Source organism: Podarcis bocagei, assembly GCF_964188305.1.
Source record: "Podarcis bocagei genome assembly, chromosome: 7".
Taxonomy (NCBI): Eukaryota; Metazoa; Chordata; class Lepidosauria; order Squamata; family Lacertidae; genus Podarcis; species Podarcis bocagei.
The window spans coordinates 28634589-28659155 of NC_138132.1; the positions used below are offsets into that span (position 1 = coordinate 28634589).

Below are 24567 nucleotides of genomic sequence, written 5' to 3' on the forward strand. Positions count from 1 at the left end.
TAGCCTGCCCTTTGGAAAGGGTAAAAAAAAACACGCACATCGGATTCAAATTATTGTTCAGCCATGGTGCAGTTCACCACCACAAAGGATCAATACCATGCTGCTTTCCAAAGAATCTCACCTGTTACAATCTCTCTTTCCTAACCACCTGTGAATCTTCCTTCCCTCGCAACCTTTCCCAGTTGTTGGGGAGGGTGCATGCGAAGGCCAGCTCCACACCATACATTTAACAAACATTTATATCACTTCAGCGGTCACGGAACCTGAAGTCTACCCCTCACAGAACTACAATTCCCAGCATTCTTTGGGGGAAGCACTTAAAATGTGTAGTGTGGATGTGGCCAAAAACTGTTCCAGGTATGGATGTATGCATGCTAACCTTTATTGACCCAAGTGCCACATTCATCCCTGGTGACCCTCTGGGGGCCACAAACCAGCAGTGAGCGTGGGCAAAAGTTGGTGTGGATGCGTCTTTGTCTGTCTGTCACACATACACACTAGCTCTCACACATGCAAACAGGCACTCACTCCTGTTTGAGCTGATCTATACAGATCAGGTGAAGGAATGGGTTATCACCCACCCTAGCTCATCAAAACACTGATTGATGTGGACGGGGTAATTTACATCCCCCTCAGGGCACTGGGCTGAGCAGTCTACTTACGGTAATTTTTTTCTTCTTGCCAAAATCAATGGGGTCTGGGATGAGGAAGGGGGGAAGAAAAAATGTGCTTGGGGAGCCACATCAGATTTTAAAACAACCTTGTACATAAGGACAGAAAAGTGACTAGCCTAATGAATTTTCCAGTGGATGAGGTACAGATACTGCATCCTGCCTCTGGTAGCTCAGCTGGTCTCTGTGATTTACCTTCACAGAATTCATTTTTGCCTGTGGCAATTAGGCAAGTGGTTAAATAAAAAGCTGATTAAAAAATGTACAGCCTGCTTTCTTTCCTGCTTAACAACAGGGCTCCAAAGCAGTTTACAATCAATAAAATAAGCAAGAAAGTATTATTCTTTTAAAAAGGCATTGGCAGTGATCAACTTTCCAAGAACAGAAAGTGGTGGGCACGTGTTTTAACACCCGCTCTCCAAACCACTTCCCAGCACATTGAAAACAAGTAAGTCAGGGAAAAGGGAAAATGAGAAGTCTTCTTCCCAACACTAGCTTTCCGCCAAATGGTGAACTTCCACTCATGTGATCCATGCGTGTGCAGCCTGAAGTGCAGGAACAGAGTTAAGACTCCCACTGCTATTTGGATACATGAAGATTGGGTAGAAACCACACGGGGCTGAAATTGCCCCTCTCCCTGCATGGCTATATGAACATTTTCCAATGGGCTCAACTCATGTCAAGCTACAAAGAGGGTCATGAACCACTGGTGCCCCATTCTGACACGTTTGGACCAGTTCCACAGGAATTTCAGGGTGGTGCAAACAGACTGCTCATGAGACATGTTCAGATGTCAACTTCCTGTATTCCTGGCTCGAAGCACTTGACTGTCATTTCTCAGGGGAAAAGAATGTTATATTCCACCTCCACCTCCCAGAATTGTCTACATGGATAGCCAGCCCTGTACATCACACTGTGCACACTACTCCAGTCTCACTATGGTGTCCCAAGGACCAAAGGAGGTCCTTTCTTGCTAAGCCGAGATACAATGAAACCAGGCTGGTGGCTACCCGGAGGTGGAAGTTGCTATCAGCGGTGTGGCCCCTGCTGTGTGGGAAACAAGAGAAGAGGCAGAGCATGCCTCTCCAAGCCTTTACACATGGCCCTGCCCTATGCGGCTCATGACTTCCCTTCTCCACAGCATCTGAAAAGGACCTAGGCATCAAACAGGTTTGATTTCATGGATCAGTAGGGCAGTTTCAATAGTTCTGGTCCACAGATTAGACAGCTGCTTCAGCCTGTGTGCCATTAGTACCAAAAGAACCCTACTGATGCTTATTAAAAGCATCTGGCTAGGCTCTGTCCACTCAGCTGCTGTGGGTTGGCACCAACATGCCTGTGGGAGGAGCCGGCAGGTCACAGAGAAAAGGGCTAGAGGGCCACAGCCTGCCATTTCCCCACCTAATGCAGCATCACGTAACCCATAGTAACCTTCCCTGTTTGAACCAGCCAGAAAGCCAACTCCGCCTCGCTGTATCTGCCCCAGAGCAACCTCCTTCCTTGTCAGGCTGCTTCTCTTCTAGAAAAAGTAACTCAGATCACTTTGATGTTGCACCGCCGGCACCCACCTCACAAGACACAGCTGATGCTATCACAGTTTACCACGAGTATTCCAATGGGAAAAGCAGTCTAATACTGTAATGTTAAGTTAGACAATGTTACTTAATTTCCATAATATATGTAAACTGAAGGGGTTCTTGAATAAATATGCTCAGGAGTATCTCATCATTTACATAAAAAGCAAAGGTTTTTTAAAAAAAGAAATATATTTATATATTTATTTATATATATATATAAAGATTATTTAAGTATCTAAAGCTTTGGTCTAAAGAGTTATATGGTGACATTATAGCATCCATCTGGATCAGATGTTTGCCTCGCCCACCCTTCTTAAGGAAAACCCTCTGGTTAAAAAAATCACTCAGAATGCAGTGCATCAAGTTCTCAGTGGTTATGTAACTTGAAAAGCTGGTCAGGAGAAAAGGAAAGAGAGAGAGAAGACGTCAGAACCCAAAGAGGTGGTCGTCTTTCCCCGCCACTGTAGAGGAATCTACTTTGTCCCAGTCAACAGGAGAGAGGATTTCGGCGCTTTGGATATCTTGTGCAGTCAAGCCAATGTCGAGGTCTTGGGGGTTAGTCCGAGATTGTGCCAGTCTGAAAGAGGAAGAAGAAGAAACCCTGTGAAGGGACCTGGAAAGAGTTGTGTATGCCAGGACCACCACCAGAAACAGCACCATGGGAGACGGGGAGTGAGAGAAGTGTCAACAGGTATAGTAAAGGAGGTGGACCACTTCTGACTAAAGTGAGGGTTACTTCTGAATGTCCCTCTCCTCCCCAGGGTGGGGAGTAGGCAACCCTGAAAGCAGAAAGCCAGCTCTTCAGGGAGAAAGGTTCTAATGCAGGCATTTGCCTGCTGGTCCTCCTGGTATCCTATTGACGCGGAGTGTTTCAACACAGAGCAGAATTCCAAAAACATGAGTCCTCCCTCTCCAGTATAAAGTGGTGTAGTCCTTTCTGTCATTTATTACATTAATATCCTGTCTTCCTCCAGGGTGCTCAAAGTGGCATGCATGGTTCTGCACCGTAGTCCCATTTTATCCTTACAACAGCTCTGTGAGGCAGGTTAGGCTTTGATTGTGTGACAATGATTTATAGCAATTTTATTGAAGTCCTTTTTCCTTCCCCCCCCCCCCAGCTAGTGCATAGAGGGTCACTGTTTGCTACAAAGCTATTATTATCACTCAAAAGAAACCAAACTATTTCTGCTGGGGTGTACCTGCTTGTTGGTGTGAACAAAGGTTCAGAAAGCGATCTATTTGGTCTCTATGTAAGGGGTTAGAAGGCTAATGGAAAATGAGTGATGTCTTCTACCCAAGGTTGATCAGAAATACAAAGTCTGTCTGCATATGGAACCTTGTTGTAGCAACCAACCAAGAATGAGTGGGCATCGCTTGGAAATGCAGTTCAACAAAGGCATTTCTTAAGGAAAATGGTGAGAGTTTGGTCAGCTAACTAGCTCTAAAATGCTCTGTTCTCAAGAGTGGATACCAAAGGGAAAATCTGGCGTTGGTTGCAGGTCCCTTCTGGATTCTATCCAGAAGAACCAACTTATTGACTTCTCTGCCACAAAATGTGGTGATGATGACAGCTAACGGGAACCTCTGTGTTTGGAAGGAACCATGGGGGAAGCCTGCTGCTATCTAAGCTGGTGTGCTTCCCAGACATGGGCGTAGCCAGGAGGGCAGCTGCCCCCCCATCAATAAAAATCAATAAAAATATATGGTTGAGGTCCCCCCCCAAAAGGCCTGCTTAACTAACTAAAGCCCTGCCCCCCCCCGCAACAAAAATCCTGGCTACACCCATATTCCCAGAGGCATCTAACTGGCAGTGGTGGAAAGCAGGATGGACCTTTTGCAGCATGCCTCTAAATACCAGTTTCTGCCAAGTCCAAGACAGAAGAGGTGCTTTTGCATTTGCAGGCATCCCAGGGCGATCTGGTTGGATGTTTGGATGCTGTTGAATGAATGAGCCATGTCTCTCTCTCTCTCTGTGTATGCACAGTTCCCAAACTCACAAATTACCCTATTTATTTAAAATTCACACGGGGGGTGGGTGTGGGGGTGTTATTTGAATTCCCAAGCAATGCCAGGCACTCCCTGCTAGTCTATACCCACGCACAGACCACTCACTCTTGCGGGAACTTGACACATCATTAGCTGAGGCCACATCTCACAGGCAAAAGGCCACACTGACCAAAAGCAGCAGCAGCAAATATATATATACGAAGTGCCACATTGGAAAGTCTCAATTTGCCTCCCTGCGGGGCGATTTGTATGGACAGGCCGCCACAACGTCTCTCCAGCACTGTCTGCATTAAATTCCAGTTGCTCATGGCAGCACTCAATGTTTCTGGAGACGAGATCAGGAATCTTAACTCCTCAGGACAGCAACACAGTGGCAAAGGGATTGGAAATGGCAGCAGCAATCCCAACTGTTCAGCGTCTGCTGGCATCACCAGAAATTTCGGGGCAAGGGAGATTACACACACACACACACACACACACACACACACACACACACCGGAAGTTCTACTTGCATATCCATTAGGATTACTTTATTGCAGCACTGTTCTGTCAACCTCATGCAAACACTGAGTATGTGGGAAGCAGAAATACCGGTTGCAGACTGTAAATACCAGATAGACTGTTGCACTTAGGATGCTGCAGTTTAGGGGTTCCACTTAAAATCCCCCTCTCTTTTGCAGGCTGCTGTTAGTTATGGAGAAGGCAAGAAGCAGAGGTGTTGCTATTAGCAGGCTTCTGTCATAGAAATGGTACAGGGAAGAGTTACCGTATTTTTCGCTCTATAACACGCACCAGACCATAACACGCACATAGTTTTTAGAGGAAGAAAACAAGAAAAAAATAATCTAAATGAAATAGTGGATATATGATTTTTGTGGTTCATGCTGTGGCCACAGACATGTGATCTGACAGTGAGTTTGGAGTAGCCCAATGCAAAAATCCTGAGGAGCCATGTGGATCCATGCTTTGTAACCACGGAGGAGGGAAGGAAGGGGAACCATGGATCCTCTGCTCACGACTGCAGCAGATCCCCCCCCCGCCACCCGCAGGCATTCGCTCCATAACACGCACAGACATTTCCTCTTACTTTCTAGGAGGAAAAAAGTGAGTGTTATGGTGCAAAAAATACGGTATTCCTGGCACTACAACCTGATCTAAACTAGAGGAACCTGTGGCTGCTTTTAAGCCCTTTTCTCCAAAGTGGGGAGATTCAGTCACTGAATGTCCCATGCAGGGATGAGCAAATCTGATGATTGAGGTTTTTGTTTCTCATTTTTCACATTTCCAAATCAGTTTGCCTCCCCCCCCTCCTTGCCCCCCCAAAAGGTCTCATACATAAAAATTATCTGCTTATTGGGGCACCTTTCTCCTAATGCACAGGTGTTTTGCTATGCGATTTCCCCTAACATACATAGAATTGGAAATACAACTTCCCTAATATAATGCATTTTTGTATATTATCTTCACCAGCCTATTAATTTTGGGGCACACTTTACCCTGCAGAACTGCTGCTGGTCAGTGTGGACAATACTGAGGTAGATGCACAAGTGGCTTAGTATAAAGTCTGCTTCCTATGTTCCTGGTTTATGCATTTTCTGTACACATTACTTAGCTGGAGAACAGAATTGCAAAATTTTGAGAAATGAGAATTTTGAAGCATAGCTGTGTTTTGGTTTCTGTATGGTTTCTGAAAGTGCCAGGCAGGCAGGCTTGCCTTTAAATGTGAACTGAATTGAATTTCTACCCCTTGGCTGTTATGAAGATGGAGGTGGGTGGGTAGAGGAGAAGGAGGAGGAGATAGGCAGCTCCCCACAGAGCCATGCATATAAGGAGAGGAATGAACCACTCCCTGCTCCTAGGGATCAGTATTTCAGGCTACACTCAGGGCAGAAGACGGCACAACTCAGATTCAATAGAAGCCACAGCATATCACCATACACCCTTTACAAGTTAATCATTTTTTTAAAAAAATGTCGGAAAATTCTGAGACGTTATAGCATCTAGTGAATTTCTGTCTGCTCTTTGAGCCTGGGAGATTTTTTTTTTGGGGGGGGAGGGGTTTGCTCTCCCACAAGCCAGAGGGCTGCATTTTTTCACTTGGAGCAACCTTCCAGGGGCTGTAAGCCAGGGGTAAGCATGGGCAGAGGCAAAAAGTAGAAGGAGCAAGAAATGCAACTCTTGCCTTTGTGACTTGGGGAGGCTCCCAAGGGCCAGGTAGAGAGGCCTGGAGGGCCACATTTGCCCCCTCCCACAGGCCGGAGGGTCCCCCCGCCAATAACTTGTTCTCTTTGGATTCATCTTCTGTGCCCCTCTCAAGTTGCACCACAGAGGAGAACCAGCACCATCCGGCAACCAGGGCTGTCTCTTTTTCTGCAGAGATCACTGTACGCTGACAACCTTGCCCAAATGTGTTCGTAAAAATGACAAACATGCACATTTCGTTACTTCTGCATTAGTAAAGCTCCGAGTTCAATGCTTCATCTTAAAAATAATAATAAATACTTTGCGCTGTTTCAGCCTTAATGGTGGTCAACTGCTTGCAGTGCTGCATTTAAATGAGGCTTTACGTTTTAAGGGTTGCATTAATGGTGCATTAATGTGGTTTTTAATGAACCTGATCCCTGAGATTTTGGACCTTAGCTCCCGAGTACAATGCAAAACTTCATGTTTAGGGTTTTGTATCAAGGAGGATAAAGCTGTCAGCAGATCCTGCCTCCACATTTGGAGGCAGCAATGCTTCTGAATACCAGTTGTTGGGGATCAGAAGCGGGGAGAGAACTGTTGTGCTCATGCCCTGCTTGTGTGTTTCCCACAGGCATCTGGCTGGCCTCTCTGAGAATAAGAGTCTAGACTAGAATGAGCCTTTGGCTTCATCCAGCAGCCAGGCTCCAATTACGTACTTTTTTTTTTATTAGGCACCTAATTTTTAAGGTGCTTGGTTGTTGTTACTGCTGTTGTTTTGCTGAGTGGCCCCAGGTTGCCCTGCTTCCCTATGTCAGGAGGAGAATCTCTGCACATCACTCCACATTCAGAAATGACACCCAGGAAATTCTAACAAGTGCTTTTAACATCACTTGTGAAAACACCCTGCCAATGTGGCCATGCATACGGAACCCAGAGCCAGAGGAAGCTGCCATAAACTGAGCCAGCTCAGGGACTGCCAAACATTTTAGGCCTGTGGTCATATTTGGAATTTTGAGCAAGTGCTGTGGTCACTTCTCCCTTTGCCACCAGATCACACGTACCATGTCTGAGAGACAAAGACAGACAGAGAGAGAGAGAGAGAGAATGCATGTACACATACAGACACACTCACACACTGTTTTCTCAAGGTATCTGGCTAAAAGCTGGATCCAACAGAATTCATCAGACTTGGACAAGACATAGAGCTGAAAGAGGAAGTGAGAAAGAGTGTCCCTCTTCCAACTTCTTCCATCAGCTCTATGTACTTTTCAAGGGAGAAAAATGTAGCCACCCTCACCACCTCATGACCAAATGAGCAATGAAAGGGAGGCTCAGAGGTTTGTGGAGAAGACACCAAGGGCGCCATTTTGATAATCCCGCTCCAGACAATTTACAGGAACGATTTTGGAGCAGCCGCTGAGGACCTCTGGAGGGTGGGCAAGGGGCACCAGAAGAAGTGGTAGCTAGCAGTCTCTGCATCCCATCCTTTAAGAAACCAGCCAGTGGGCCAAATTCCTCCTCCTCCTCCATTTCTGGGGGTGCAAAAATCACCTATCAGACTATGAAGTGTCTGACGTTGATGTGTCTGGTGATGCACTGCCACTATTGCAGTGAAATCAAACATGGAAGAAGCTTCTTGTTCTTCTCCTACCGCAGCACAAAGGCGTGCAATATTTTTCGCCCTTCCTCCTTGCCTCGCCCTCACCCTGGATGTGGGTCGCGTAAAATGTTGTGATTTCTAATGTGGCTACTGTGGTATTCTTTTTTTGGTGGGAGGAAGTGCTGATAGAGCTCCTTGCCAAGGGTGCAGAGGTACCCCTCTGCCTGCAGGTGGGGATCTGAAATACTGCGCCTTCAATTTGCTACCTCTGCTCATGCATACGGCAAACATCTTCTAGCCAGGGCTACATCATTTAGGGAGTTTAATTCCCCACCTTATGCACAAATTAGCTCCTGCCCTAAGAAGTTATCAAAATATTTGACTTATCCAGGCGGCTGCAAATCCCATCGTTCAATTAGGCAAACAGAGCACCTCTGAAAGGGTCAGAGCACAGCAGACAGTTTCGATTAGAAACATTAAAATGATTTTTTTTAAAAAAGAGCAGTCACTAATCAAGTCTGTTTCCTGGGCAGTCCCTGGTGGAAAGACACTCATGAAACAAATTAAGAAAATTACCTTGAAAAAGCTTCATCCAGTCCGTCGTCCATTGCCTTTGTTATAAAGAGAAGGGGGAGGAAAATTAGACCAATCTGAAATGACAGCTACCCAGCTCCCAGGTAGCAGGCAAGCATTACAGGGTAGATTTTGCATTTTCTTTGCAATTTCTTAAAAAAGAAGAGGTGTGTGTATAAGGGGGACGACGACAATGACTACAGAAAGCAGTAGTTTGAAAAATGTTCTGAGGGACCTGGGGGTGCCTTGGAGACTTAGTCCAGTCTGTTCTATCTGGAATGGTTTCACTTGTTCCTATATCTCTTTATATATCTGTATACTGTTGTGACCCTCCATGGATCATTATGAAGAGTAGGTAAGAAATCTTTTATGAATGAAATAAAATGACCAAAATCAGGGGATCCTCGGTGGGAAGTTTTTGTTATTTTTTATTAAATTTGTATACCTCCTTTCATCTGAAGCTGCTGCCTATCAGCGTGGACCAGTGATGGGCAAACTTTTTGAAGTTGGGGACAGTGTTCCCTCAAGGAAAAGTGGTCAGGGGTTGCAGTCCCATGGGGGGCAGTGTCACAGTTGGCTATGGGTGGGGCCAAAGCCAGAAGTGCGAAGAAATACCCCCTTCTCTCCCTCCCATCCCCTTGCCCTCTCTCTCTTCCCTTCTTCATCCATTTATCCTTTATCTCATACACAGACACCACGAGCTTCATCTATGCACACATACCTCATTCATCCAATTCATTCTTTCTTTCATACATGCCCTTCATTCTTCCATCCATTCTTCATCTTCTCTTTCTCCACATGCAAACATACACCCTATTTGTCCCAGGACTAGTGCACCCGGCCAATGTCCCTTGCTTATCTATCACTCTGTTTCCCCTGCATCTTTGTGTTACATCGCCACCAGGAGAAAGATAAATGCCACCAGGCAGATGTCATATTAACTATGCTCATTATGAGAATGAGCAGCGGGCTCTCACACTCCTTTCCTCCTCCTGACAAGGAGGAGCCGGGAAGCTTCTGATGAATCATAGCTTGTCAGGTCTTCTGACCCAAGAAACTGTGGCTTAATATGATGTACAGTATAGTTTGATGGCTTATGAAATTGCTTGTTTCAACAAACCACAGTTAACACTTACCACAGTTTAGGGCTTTGTCTGAACCTTAAACTGCAGTTGCAGTTAATCTAAACTGCAAGCCAAAGCTTCCTCACTCCTCCTCACAGTAACACTTGAATTCTGCCTCCTGCACGTTTTACCAAGATTGTAGTATGCGCGCACAGCACACTTACCCACATGACGTTGTTATTTTCGGATGAATGTGGCCCAAAGATGCTTCCGTCTGACTGCGTGGAGTTTGCATTGACAGTCAAGGGAGTTTTAGCAGCATTCTCTAGGTCTAACAGGTTCCCTGTGGTGACCGCTGCAGGTGGAGAGAAATGAAAGGGGGAATTAAAGAAGATGAGGCGTAGGAGAGAAAAGGTTTGTAAGCAAGGTAGAAGAACCTTTGGGCCTCCAGGTGTTGGTGGACTCCAACTCCCACCAGCCTCACTAGCATGGCCAATGGTCAGGGATGGTGGAATTTGTAGTCCAGTAAGAATGGAAGGGCCAAAGGTTCTCCACACCTAGAGGATTCCACTCCATCATGTATGGCCTCTAATAGCAACATCCTCTTGGATTCATCAGTCGGTCTGTAGAAAATTTATATACCACTTGATTATGGGGCTATAGGGGAGAGATTGTTTGGAACCATCTAGGGACAACATGTTCCACCTACTGCATCCCAGCAGCTTTATAAGGAGGACCAAGCTGTTTGGGCCCTCTGACATATGAATGGGGGCTGCCCTTTTAGCACAGACATGTACGTATTTGGTTTTTTAATAGCTTTTGAAATGTTAAGATTTTCTTGTCCCTGAGTGGTTTAACAATTAATCCCTCTTCCTTGGGAACTCAGGGAATTGAAGTTATGTGAGGGGAACAAGGGTCTCCTAACAAACTACAATTCCCAGGATGCTTTGGGGGAAGCCACGACTGTTAAAGTAGTCTGACAGTGCTTTAAATGTATGGTGTGGAAGTGGCCTGTTTGTGTGTTTTGGAGGGAACAGACTGAGCATGGCTTGTCACTGGAGAGAGATACAGGCACTCTGCAAATGGTCAGAGATAACTCTGTTACTAATACTTCACAAGCTCTAGGAAGCAGTATTAAAACCAGGCTCTGAGATGGAGTCCTAATGGCCTATTGCATGATATTTATTTCATCCTCTTCAGCCAGAAAAGCATCTTCCTCCACTCCCACTGCAGAGCAACCACATTGATCCCATTTTACACTCTGCCCCGAGCACAACACAGTACCCCTTTCCAGTCTATCCTGCTTCGATTTAAGATCCTTCAGCTTTTCCAATGAATGAAAATTCCTGCAGGACCTTTTAGGAAAACACATCTTTGCATTCTACTAGCAGTATGTCCTACTTTTCTGTTTTCTCTCTCTTTCAAATAAGCATATATTTGAATTGCAGAAATCCTTTACGATGCACAGGAGTTGGGAGTTTTTGGAGACAGGCTGCGGGGCACCAATTCATCTGCGGGCTCCTCCATGAGGAGTCAAGCTGAGGGGGAGATGTCAGCTGGCAGATTTTGGGTGCCATTAAGGATGGCAGAGTGAGAAAGAGGCAGATGTGTCTCGCCTGTGACGTGACTCACTGGGAAAGTTCTTCTGTGCTAGCTTAATCTCGGTGTGAGGTGCACACAACAGGAACATACGGAAAGCCTGCTGGGTCAGATCAAAAGCCCATCTAGTCCAGCATCCTGTTTGTTATGGTGACTAACCAGACTCTGATGGGAAGCCCAGAAGCAGGACCTGAGCACAACAGCAACTTGCCCTGCGTGTGAGTCCCTTGCATTAACAGGCATATTGTATCTGCCATTGAAGGCAGAACATAGACACTGATAGGATTCATGGAGGATATGGCTCTTTCAAAGCCATCCAAGTAGATGACCATCACTTGAATTCCATAGTTTATCTATGTGCTGCATGAAGGTAAGGAGAAAAGTCTTTGGGCTCATTCGCAGTTCCATTTGTCCCTGGAAAAACCTGTGGTATAGCACTGCATTGGAGCAAATGGCAATGGGTTTTCCGTGGATTGCTCTTTGTTCTGATTTACCACTAAAGAGTGGGTTTTCTGGGGGGAAAGTAAAGCAAAACTGCTCGGATCTGTGCCTTAAAAGCATGGGGCAAGTGGAAAACTGTTTGGACCTGTGTTTTCTAAGCATGTGACAAGTGGAATGGAGAGGGCAGCCCTTTGCCTGGCACATAAAAAAACAAAGGGGATGCCAGGAGTGCCTCCAAGGTGAAATCATTCCACAAGCGGGGGCCACCACTGAAAAGGCCCAATCATGTGTTGCTGCCCTCCCAACCTCCTATGGAGGGGGCACACAAAGAAGGGCCTCACAGAGAAGCATCACGTCCCAAGTGACTTAACGTGTGGACTACCTGTTGATTCATACCACCTTAGTCACCAAAATACCTAGAGCAGTCATGTACAGCAGGAATGGGGAAGCTTCCAGGGGCCACATGGCAATGGTGGGCAAGGCCAAAGGCCAAATAAATGTGAATGTTACCTTTCCACAGAAGGCAAGTTTCTTCACACTGCCACATCCTATCTCTGTCCTCCATGCAGGTATGCCAAGAACATTATCAGTATTCGAGGACAAATTCCATCCAGGCAAAAACAGTAAAAAAGGTTGCAAAGTCAGGCTGGTTTAGGGTGCAGCTTGGGAGGGTGTGTCCCCCAAGGGCCAGACAGAGAGGCACGGGGGGCCGCATTCAGTCCCCAGGCCTGAGGTTCCCCCATCCCTGATCTATTGCCTCCACTGAGTGGCTCTCCAGGGTTTTAGACAGGGAATCTTGCTGGGGATTGCTGCTGGGGTGGTGTAGTGGGAGACCAGGCTTCAAATCCCCACTCAGCCATGGCACTCACTGGACGACTTTGGGCCAGCCACAGTCTCTCAGCCTAACCTACCTCACAGGGTTGTTGTGTGGATAAAAATGGAGAGGAAGAGAACCACGCACACCACCTCAAGCTCCTTGGAGGAAAGGTGGGGTATAAATATAATGATAAATTAATAAAATAAGCTGGGGGGTGGCCTTTGGCATGCAGAGCAAGTGGCAGAGCTACAGTCCTTCCTTCAGAACCTCAGAAGGCACCTGTAACCGAAGCTTCAGGAACATCCGCATCTTTCAAGAGGCAGATTAACTACTTTGAAATCAGCTGAAAGACCCACAAAAAACCCAAACTCCAGATTCAAAGATATTGGACAAAGCCAAAGCAGAGGTCAGATTTAAAGATTCTGGGCACGGAAAGTTTATCCAGCCCTTCAGAGCCAGCCATTTCGTCAACTTATATCTGTGCTACCCTGAGAGGCATTTTTGGAATGGAGTGGATGTTAAAGAGGATTTCTTCCCTATCAAATATACATGCGGATCAATACGACGCAGCCGCTTTGGACGGGAGCCCCTTTTATGGATGACTTCCTCAGTGCCACTTTGCAGCATCTCACCCGCCAGGAGGGGAAGAAGACAGGCTGTCCCCTCTTTGCCCCCCCTTCCCTGCCCCGCCAGTTCATTTGAGGCTATTTGCGCCACGCAAGCTTTAGAAGATAGCCTTTGCCACCAGACAATTGCAAGGAGGATATAGCTTAAAAACAATACTCGGAAGGCATGACCCCATTTTTGCAAGCTGCACAATCCAGACCGCTAAGAGTTTTAATGGGTCCCTGGGAGCGGTTTTCAGAAAGCTGCTTGCAGGAGTGTGGAGGGCTGCCTGCCTCCCTCCCTTCCTTTCGCCTCCCTGAGGAATAACAGGCACGTAGGATGCATGATGGAGGAGTCGCAGAGGTCAAAAGGACTGCTAAGTCCTTGATGGATTTCAATCAGGGGGTCAGTGACATCTGTATACATGACATGCACCTGAATCTGAGAGTCTCCAGGAGATGGGGAAGGATTTTCAGTTACTAGAGACCACTGACAACCAGAGATGGAACTGTACCCACCCACACCCTCTCTTTAGTTTCTGCAAGACTTGTATGGTGAATGTTTGTGCATGTGTGCAAGAGAGGGAAGGTCAAGTGGGCCCAGGTGGAAAATCCCAGAAAGGAACAGATCATAACTGCCTCTATCTTCTGTGTTTGGACTGTGAGTGCTGTTCCTTATGCAGCTAAAAAGGTACCACCCAGGCACCAGGAGGTTTTAGCAGGCTTGGAGAAATCTCAATGTTTCCAGAATTTAAAAATGAAAAAAAAGGGGGGGGGGAACCTTTGAGTGTTTGGGGAGGACTGTTGGCAGTGAAGAGCCCAATTTGGACTGAGTGACAAAAGGGGAGGCAGCAGAAAATGCTATTAGCAGGATAGGAGAGCTGAAAATAATGCCAATATATTTCAAATCTGGCAACCAATGCACCCCTTTGGTTTCAAATAGTACATGGGCCGACGAGTCTAAAAAGCCCAGGACACAATTTTCCCCGGTCCTCTAGCAACTATGGTGGCTCATTTACCAGACGTAATGTATCTAGTGTTAACTCTGGAAGTGTATCCTTGATTCTGACCACACTAAGCCTAGGCCCTTCTGCATGCAGAGCAGATGCCGTATGGGATCTCAGCAGCTGAAGACCCTGGCGAGAGGCTGCAGGTACTGGGCAAGACAGACCAATGAGCTGGCATGGTACACAAGGCAGGCAATTTCACCCCACATTTCCTTTGAACAGAATCTGTTTCTTTAGTCACTTACATCCTTTTGATGAGGCAGAACTATCCAAACTTGGACTGCTGGTGCTTTCTCCTTCGGAGATGGCCTTTTCCCGCTTTTCTGTGGTGGGGACACAAGACAGACAAATACACCGTTTAGTTTGTGGCTAAGTTTTAAAGGCTGATTTCTCTAACAAGCCACAAAGCTGCTTCCACACCTTGCATGCAATGGGGTGAGGGGCCTCTGGCCTGTGGGCCAAATGCGGCCCCTTTAGGTCTCTTTATCTGGCTCTTGGGATGTTCTCCAGGCCATGCCCCCTACTGGCCCTGCTTCACATCCTCCTTAAGTGCTTTTGTCTGGCCGGAATGTGTTGTTCAGCTCTGACAATGTTGCTTGCTTGTCAGGATGGAGGCCAGAGAGGGGTTTGTGAGTGTGTGTAGAAAGGTAGCCTACTGTACCAAAAGGTTAAATTTACGCTTCTTCTTGCTCTGCTCACTTTCTCCTTTGGCCCCGTCCACCACTGGGATGGGGCCCTTGGAAAGCTACCCAGGCTGTAAAAGGTCCCCCCCCCCCCGCCCGCTTTACAACAGCCTCTTCAGTCCTAATGTAAGGACAGAGCAAATGAGCGGCAGTATCGGAGGCACAATTTCTAGCTCAAGTACACTGACTGGGCTGGCAAGAGGCAGAGTTTGGCTCCAAGGTTTAAGTGGCGTGACTTTCTCTGTTAGGACTTTTTTTATTATTTAAAAACCCTTTATTGCCTTATTTATTCTCTGGAGAGACTCGAAGTACCTAACAGAAATAATAAGAATAGCGGGCTGGATTTAATAATATAGTTATTCAATAACATAGCTACATCCGTGGAAGCCAGCGCAAGGATTTAAGAATTCCAATCGCATATGATAAACATTTATCTGAACCAATGCCTCCCCTGGCTCTAGCCCCTGAGGGGAGCTTTCCTTGCAAAAATGGTCCTCTGAACCATGGGTGTAGTCAAGGGGGGGCAGCTGCCCCCATCAAATAAAGCAATAGAACTACTTAACTGACCAATCACGTCGGCTCTGCCCCCCCCAACGAAAGTGCCCCCCCCCAACAAAAATCCTGGCTATGCCCATGCTCTGAACACCAACAACTGAAATTTCCCACAGTGCCCCTGCCACAGCTTGACTCCAGGGCATTGTGGGACTGCTATTTTAATTTCCCACAATGCCCCAGAGCATTCCTACCTTGAGGGCATTGGGGGGAAATTAAATGAGCACTAGGAGGGGGGCGGGGAGAATGAGCAGTCCAGAGCAGCTGTGAGGAGGTGGCTGCAGCAGATGGTGATCTGAACACAAATGGCACACTTGATCACCTGGCATAAGAAAAAAAAAATACATTTCAACTGATACAGAGTACAAGCCCTTTCCTGCATGGAAATGGATCTCTACATAGCATATACGAAGTGTCCCGAAGATGGCTTAGCACCTACATGACTGGAATCTAGGACCTTATTCATGTTGCTTGACTGTGCTATCTCAAGGCCTCGAAAGCTACAGATGCATTATTTCAATTCATATTTTTATCCTGCCTTTTGGCCAGGGTGGCTGAACAGCACATAAAACACAAATGAGGCCACAGTTAAAATAAATTAAGATCTAATTAAGGGAGATAATGTACACCAGTCCCCAACTCCCAGATGCCAATGGTCTAACCCCAGCCTCCAAAAGCAAACTGAATACCGGAGAGAGCTCTTACAAGGATGAGGCAGTTGTAAATGTCTGGCAGGGGGAGATTCGATTTGCAGAGGTCTGGGCTTCCTGGCGCGCAGACGGGCACTGCTTGTTGTCTACCTTAGGCATGGAAATGTGCGGAGGGCAGCGAAGTGGAGAAAGGGGTTTCCAGGGAACAAAATCTCTCTCCCTGCAACCAACCTTTTGCCAGTGCCAAATTGCTGAACATGTGCAGGCGACAAGGAGGGCCTTTTCATACTGGCATGACCCCAAGACTTGGGAAGGCCACCCAATCAAGCCTACAGTCTGCCTGGAAGGCTGCCGATCTTGCTTGCAGCTGCGCTAACCAGGCCACCGCTGACAAAAGGACAGATGGTTTCTAGTTATCAACATATCCTCCACTGGCACCACACAGCTGGCCAGGACTGGAAGGCCCAGCATTTCTTCAGAGCCTGCGTGAGATGGCGGTGATGGATGAGAATGGTGGGAAACACTTGGGAGCGGAGGTTGCCTAGCAACCACCCGCCTTGCTCCTTCTAGCACCCTCCAGGTTTTTGTGGACTCCCATCCACCTCAGCCAGCATGGCTAATGGTTAAGGACACCAATAGCTGGACAACAGCTGGAGAGCCACAGGTCTCCTTATCCTTAGGCCGGGGTGGTTGCTAGGCAACCACCCATGTGCTTCTATTAGAGAGAGAAAAGGGAGATATTCCCCCATTGAAGCATATTATAATGTGGCTTTGTAGGAGCTAGCTCAGTGGCCCAGCTAGTGTTTGGCATGGAGGAGATCCTGGATTCAAATCCCCATGCTTCCAGTCGAAAGGCTCTCAGGTCACAGGGCTGATAAAAGGAGAGCTAATCCTGGAGAGCTGCTGCCAGTACGAGCAGGCAGCACTGAGCTAGATGACTCATCCTAAGGCAGCTTTCTGTGTTCATATAATACAGTTTATACAGCACTAACAATATACCCGGTGCTTTACAGGCTCCCATAAGCCAGAAACAGTCCTCTGCCCAAACGGCCTTTGCAAACTAGATTTCAGCCAAAGGGAGGAGAGGCAGAGGGGTTGTGTGGCCAACTGTCAGGCTCCTCAGAAGGGCGGGACGAACAAGGGGAATCAGCACAAGGGAAGCTTCTGCTGGCAGAAAGATGAAGAAGATGGAAGGAGCATCACTTGATAAGTTTCTGCAAGTCAGGCGACTATAAGAAGCATAGAGGAGAATGGGGGTGAATGAGAGTAAATGCAATTACAGGTACAGTGGTACCCTGGGTTAAGTACTTAATTGTTCTGGAGGTCCGTTCTTAACCTGAAACTGTTCTTAACCTGAAGCACCACTTTAGCTAATGGGGCCTCCCACTGCCGCCGGAGCACGATTTCTGTTCTCATCCTGATGCAAAGTTCTTAACCCGAGGTACTATTTCTGGCTTAGTGGAGTCTGTAACCTGAAGCGTATGTAACATGAAGCGTATGTAACCCGAGGTATCACTGTACGTAGGCCAGAGATGCATACATTTCAAAAGTTAACTGAAGCTCGGAGCTACTGACACCTGTTTCAAGGAAAGACTGATGGTGCAGAACACTGATTGGCTGGCCCTTGTGACAATCACAAAGTCACCTTCAAGAGTGACTGTTAAATAAATAATAATAGTAATAATAATAATAATAATAATAATAATAATAATAATAATAATAATAATAATTTATTACTTATACCCCACCCATCTGGCTGGATTTTCCCAGCCACTCTGGGCGGCTTCCAACAAGAGATTAAAAATACATTAAAACATCGGTCATTAAAAACTTCCCTAAACAGGGCTGCCTTCAGATGTCTTCTAAAAGTCAGATAGTTGTATATTTCCTTGGCATCTGATGGGAGGGCATTCCACAGGGTGGGCGCCACTACCAAGAAGGCCCTCTGCCTGATTCCCTGTAACTTTGCTTCTTGGAGTGAGGGAACCGCCAGAAGACCCTCGGCGCTGGACCTCAGTGTCCGGGCAGAACATGAATGCCACATGAATAAAACAACAATTCAGTTTTGTTACTCATGGTAACATTTCTGCCTCATAGTAGTGTTTGTGTGTGTGTAAATATTATATATGTACTTATATGTAAATAATAGGCTTTTCTATTTAAAAAGAGAGAGACACAAATTTCACAGGGCTGGAAGGAATCCTTGGGTTTTTCCCTTTTTTTGTTTAATATAGTAATGTATATTGCTATTTCTGAGAAACTGACTCATAAACAAAGGGTATCCCAGGGTGCAGCCAAACCTATGGGTTTTGTCTCCATTTGGTGGCTATTTGTTACTCATATGACAGGCCAATCAAGGGAATGGCTAGTCCCGATGAAATATGGCTTTTATCTGGTACTCATAACATTTGTTTTGTCTTCTCTCTGTATCAGGTTAGTTTTTGTTGTAGCATCTAATTTATAGTGTAGTCCCTTGAAAATGTATTTTATTTTACATGGTAATGTCTGTGAAAGCTGTTTTTGTTTTGTAGAAGTTCTCCCCCACCCTCCATTCTTTTCCTTTCTGTTTTTATTCTAAATCTCTTACCAGGCTATAATTTTAACTTCATAGTAAAGTTCTGAAAATTAAAAAAGAGAGAGAGAGAGAGGCACAAATGCTTATTTAAATAGCTAAACATGCTGGGTGCCTGAGAGAAAAAAGTTAAGAAGCTCCACCAAAAGCCTGCCTGAAGCATCGTGTGCATGAGTGTGTGTATGCATGCAGATCAATGCTGCAAAGACAGACATGCATCTCAGTAGAGAAGTGAAGGAGAAAAGATGTAGCAGAAAAATGTGTGAGTCTTGCCTGACAGGAAAGACATCTGTTTCACGCCTTTCTTTCCATTAGGGATCAAATCTTGGGGTTAAGAAAAATACTTGGGGGAAGTGGGCTTTGAGGAGGGAAGAGTGAAGTGGCATTGCATCAGTGTTCTGGGAGGCCATTTTAAGCATAAAAGCAAGGAAGGGGATGATTGCTGGTATAATTTAAGAGAAGAGACCTTTGGGTAACAGCAGATGAGTAGGGAGGCATGAGACTTTAAACCCAGGCACAGGAGATGGTAGCACATGGTGAAATTCCCTGAAAAGTTCCCTCAGGACAGTGCTATGAGGTACTGGGAAGCTAAATGAGATCTGCCACCCATGACCCAAAATTCCTAGACCAGGAATAGGTAAAGGTAAAGGGACCCCTGACCATTAGGTCCAGTCACGGACGACTCTGGGGTTGCGGCGTTCATCTCGCTTTATTGGCCGAGGGAGCCGGTGTACAGCTTCCAGGTCATGTGGCCAGCATGACTAAGCTGCTTCTGGCAAACCAGAGCAGCGCACGGAAACGCCATTTACCTTCCTGCCGGAGTGGTACCTATTTATCTACTTGCATTTTGACGTGCTTTTGAACTGCTAGGTTGGCAGGAGCAGGGACTGTGAAATGGCAGCTCACCCCGTCACGGGGACCAGGAATACCTGTCCTCAAATGCACTAGTTCAGGGGTTCCCAATTGTGAAAATATTTTTATTTAGGCAAATCTATCCAGATATGTAGAATGCTGTTGTGCAGTTTAATGTGTTTTTTAGCTGATGCCAATTACTTCTGAAGGTTTCAAATGGTTGTTTTTAACAGATCTTTACTGATAATTTCATTGTTTTATCCTTTTGTAAATCACTTTTTTTAACAATCAAGCAGGATATACCGTAAAAGCTGTGAAACAGCAACTTAATAAATAAACAGGCATGTGCTTAGACGAGCAGAGTAATCTGAAATTTTATTGACTGAGCCTTGGTTGGTGGTTTTTTGTTTGTTTGATTTTTAAAAGTGAAGGGATAAAAAGACCATTTTGCTCCTAGGGAAAAAGTCAAACAACAACAACAAAAGGCGCGCGTGCACACACACACACAAAATACACCAGCTACACATTTTCTGGATATATCAGCCTTCTACAACCTTGTGTCCTCCAGATGTTGTCGGACTCCAAGTCCCATCAGCCCCAGGGAGCATGGCCAACAGTAAGGGATGATGGAAGCAAAACATCTGGAGAGCATCAGGTTAGGGAAGGCTGGGATGTGCCGAAAAGGCAGCGAGAGGCAGATGTAAGTTCCCACACTCACCTTCCTTGGACGCCTGCCAAAATTCAAATGCTACTTTGAACGCCTGAGCAACTGTGAGGGTGACGGCTTGAGCCTGGGAGAAGAAGATACAACAGCGATTATAACGGTGTATTAATAGACAGTTCTTCATGTAGATTTAAATCATTTGGAGGTTTCGCGCAGCTGAGAGATGTTAAACCAGGAACTCGTTCCTCATTCTACGGCTCTACAAGTCCCATGCCACCATTCAAGACTTAATTCAATATTGATGCCAGCAGCGGCGCCCACTGTTATGGAGAGAGGCAGCTGCAGAACTCGGAGAATGAGTTCAGACACTCGTTTGGGGGTGCTTATATTCAATCTGTAATGACTTTTTCTTGGGGGGTGGGGGGAGAGATGAGGGCTGACAGCCAGATTGAACAAGCCCATACTAAAGTGGTCATCTGGATTTCTCAACCACACGTGTGCTTACAGACCAGTTTAGCCATGCTAGTGTGGACTCTGCAATGGCAGGCTGCAGCAGGACTTGGGCTAAAATTCTATGCTTGCGCATGCAGAGAGGGGTGTTGTTAATGACTCATCCTGCACTTGAAACGGAAGGACTGGATTCCTTACACAAAATCTGTCTTTAAAAATACCAAAATCAAAAGGAACTGTAGCTGCACAAGTGCTTCTCAGTGCTGAAGCTATCTCATTGATTGAAACACGGTATACCAAAACTTCTATACTGCTGAAATCGAGAAAAATTATCAGAGCAGAGTGCACCCTAAAATTAACATCTACAATATATTTTTGGAAACAGCTAAAAATAGTTTAAAGTGCATTACCGAACACAACCAAATACAGATTTTAAACAAAACAAAACAAGTGCCAATGGCACCCTGCTGCAAAAGCTTGTCAAAATAAAAATGCATGCAATTGTTTCCGGAAAGCACAGATAGTGGGTGCACGCCACAGTAATAAAACCAACAATAAAGACTTCGGCATTTAATCAACTGAGGCACCCGTCATTACTTGAAATTTGTGAGCTGGTGTGTGTGTGTGTGTGTGTGTGTGTGTGTGAGAGAGAGAGAGAGAGAGAGAGAGAGAGAGAGAGAGAGAGGATTTGAGGGAAGCCCTGTTATGCAAGCGGAAGGCCAGACATGCTGCACACATTAGAGGAACACACTGTCAGTGGAGCTGTTCTGCCAGTGCAGATACAGGGTGGGAACCCTTGGGGTCTCAAATTTCAGCGGCACCCTGTGCAACCCCAAAATTTGGTGCCCCCCTGCCTCTTGTGCTTTATTCTACATTATAGTTACAGTGTCCCCTGCAGCGTCCCCAAGGCTGCACGCCCAGTGTGACCAAACCAGTGACGCTCCTCTAAAGCTGCCTCAGGCAATGGGGGTGGGTGAAGCCCATGTGCGCCATATCCTGCACCCTGTCAATCCATAGCCACTTCCTTATCTATACCCCCAGCCCTGGCACAAGAATTTCACTCCACCAACTTAAGTGAGAGGGGACCAATAAGGTAGCCACCCCCACGACAGGGTACAAGATAGAGAGGATAGCCGTCCAAAGTGACCATCACTCAGATGACAGTGAGCATGGCATGGCGCTGGAAGAGGAAACTGACTCATTTCGCACTTAATGGCACACCTATCTGATTCACACTTTCCTGAAGCAATACACAAGCGTAAACACAGCCATCCTTCAAAATCTCCACTTTTCTGTGTTCTGCAATGTGTATAAAAATGCACAGACTAGGTAGGGCAAGGCGTGCATAAAAATGCAGATATCTGTGAAACAACAACATACAAAATGCACTATATTACTTTGCAAAAACATGTGCATTAGGGAAAATTGCATACAAGCATATAAATAGGAGAAAATTGCAGCAAAATGCTGGTAAAAATAGTACCTTCTCATGTGAAAATGGGGAGAATAGAACTACTGATTGGAAAAGTAACCAATTCAGAAAAACTGAAATTGACAGAAAAGGCCCATCCCCAGTACAGGGGGCTCCAGAGAATCACTCTTCAACTTGCAGAGGGGGGTGGGAATGGGGAGAGGAACCAGCAGAGGGTCTGCGGGCAAGCAGACAGGTAAAGGTAAAGGTAAAGCCCTGCTATGGCCCCTGACCATTAGGACCAGTCGTGACCGACTCTGGGGTTGCGGTGCTCATCTCGCTTTATTGGCCGAGGGAGCCGGCATACAGCTTCCGGGTCATGTGGCCAGCATGACTAAGCCGCTTCTGGCGAACCAGAGCAGCGCACGGAAACGCCGTTTACCTTCCCACCAGAGCGATACCTATTTATCTACTTGCATTTTGACGTGCTTTTGAACTGCTAGGTTGGCAGGAGCAGGGACCGAACAATGGGAGCTCACCTTGTTGCGGGGATTTGAACTGCCAAGTTTCTGATTGGCAAGCCCTAGGCTCTGTGGTTTAACCCACAGCGCCACCCGCTTGGGACTTAAAGTCACTGAGGGCTTTAAACACTAATGTGAAGGCCCTGAACTGGACCGAGAAACAAAATGGCAACCAGTATATGCATGTATGTTTGGTCCTGACCCAGGACTCACCAACAGCTTGGAATTACCACCTCCCTTCCCAATTTACAAATCTTACGACAGGGTGGCCTGCAGGCAAGTTTTACTTGCCACAGGGGAGCAGCAAGTTAGGAGATGGACAAAACTTGTATCTGCGCCAAATCTCATTTGAAAGACTGAGCCATTTATATCTTTGGTGGAAGAGGAAAACATTTCTTCTTCTTCTTCTTATGATGGGTAAAGAAGAACAAACAACAAAAACAAAAACCCGCTCCTTAAATATGGTAATTAAGTATGAAGCTCCTCACAGCTGTTTACAATTTCGGCTGTCACATTCAAATCAAGTTTAATAGACCCAGATACGGGTGAGAATTGCCCAGCCGCTAAAAATATAGACTAATTATATGACAGAGATGGGGAAACTAAGACATACAATCAAGGTCTCTGCACCCTTTCTCCATATTTCTATAATGTCACATATTTTTGTCCATGGGGAGAGAGAGAAGAACTTTGTTGTTCTTTCTGCATCAAAAGTTTACAAGGTCATTTAGGAAATGACACTGAAGACTGAAGTCGTCATTAAGAGGATTTTCTTCATAAGGCAAATGTGATGGTGTGCAATTTTTTAGGGAAGCATCAGAGACTGGGAGGTACCTGCTTAACCCAGCCTTTGTCAACCAGGTGCCCCCTTGATACTTTGGACTACATCTCCCATCAGCCCCAGCCGGCACAGCAGTTGGGAGTTGTAGTTCAAAGCACCTGGGCTTGGGCAAACCCTTCCACTATCCACCAGTTCTCCTCTGTAAGCACTCCCACATTGAGGGTTCATTTTTAATGCTTTTTCTCCACCTAGGCTCTGCAACAGAAATTAAATGCCATCTGCAAAGAGGGGTGTTGAAAGGTACTATTATTATTTATTGAACTTATTAGTTGCTTTTGTTTACTGATGTAACTTAAAAGCGATTTACAACAACAAATAACTAATATACCTTAAAGCCAGCATAAAACAAAGCACAGAAGGATCTAAAACACATTTAGAAGGATCTAAAATACATTTGTATTTTTAAAAGGTGGGATTAAAACGCCCCACCCACTGAAGAAGCCAGTGCGGCACAATGGTTAGGGTGTCAGACTAGGACCTGGGAGACCAGGGTTCAAATCCCCACTCGGCCTCAAAGCTCACTGGTTGACCCCAGGCCTGTCACCTCTCAGCCTACCCTCCCGCACCGGGTTGTTGTGGGGATTAAACGAGATGGGGGGAGAACCACATATGGCACTTAGAGCTCCTTGAGATAAAAGGTGGGATATAAATGCAATCAGTAAATAAGTAAGTAAGTACCGTTCCGTCTATAAGACGACCCCATGTATATGACACCCCCTATTCTGGGGGACTCCAATTTAAGAAAATGGAAGGAGATGGCCCCTGTGTATTAGGCACCCCCAAATTTTGGACATTATTTTTTAGGGGGGGGGAACCTAGTATTATACATGGAAAAATACGGTAAGTAAGTAAACTGAAAGGCTTAATGGGCCCATGACACAAATTTGCGCATACTATATATATATATATTTGTATAGACATCTCTGGGAATATTAAGGTGCTGGGTGGCCAGGGTCTCACTAGCCCGTAATTTAAAATGTGCTCAGCCACCTGGTAAGCAATGAGTGTTTTTTCTTTAAGGTTAAAAGCAAAGAAAGAAAAGGATGGGAGATCCAGGCCTGAACTCTCCCCTCCCACCAGCCGCCTGGAGATGCCACAGATTGAATCTGAGATTGTCTCCATGCAAACATGCATGCATGCAGCTACGGCTGTTCTCCAAATAGAACATAATGAATGCGGAACCAGGTGCAAGGACCACATGCAAGGTTGACTTATTTTCAGCATTT

At 46.0% G+C, this 24567-nt stretch overlaps 1 protein-coding gene and 1 long non-coding RNA gene across 3 annotated transcripts in view; both read right to left on the minus strand.

Moving 5' to 3' along the window:
* LOC308592566 overlaps positions 1–24567 on the minus strand; it is a 280852-nt gene that overhangs the window by 211868 nt on the left and 44417 nt on the right. The gene's annotated exons all lie outside the window — the stretch shown is intronic.
* The window catches only part of LDLRAP1 (low density lipoprotein receptor adaptor protein 1), a 65683-nt gene continuing 43548 nt past the window's right edge, over positions 2433–24567 (minus strand). For both annotated transcript variants that reach the window (XM_081204085.1, XM_081204086.1), the window contains exons 5-9: positions 20173–20245; positions 14391–14468; positions 9901–10031; positions 8616–8650; positions 2433–2825 (exon numbers count right to left, since the gene is read on the minus strand). In XM_081204085.1, the coding sequence (XP_081060211.1) occupies positions 2675–2825; positions 8616–8650; positions 9901–10031; positions 14391–14468; positions 20173–20245 (468 nt within the window). In that variant the 3' untranslated portion in view covers positions 2433–2674. The remainder of the gene's footprint in view (positions 2826–8615; positions 8651–9900; positions 10032–14390; positions 14469–20172; positions 20246–24567) is intronic.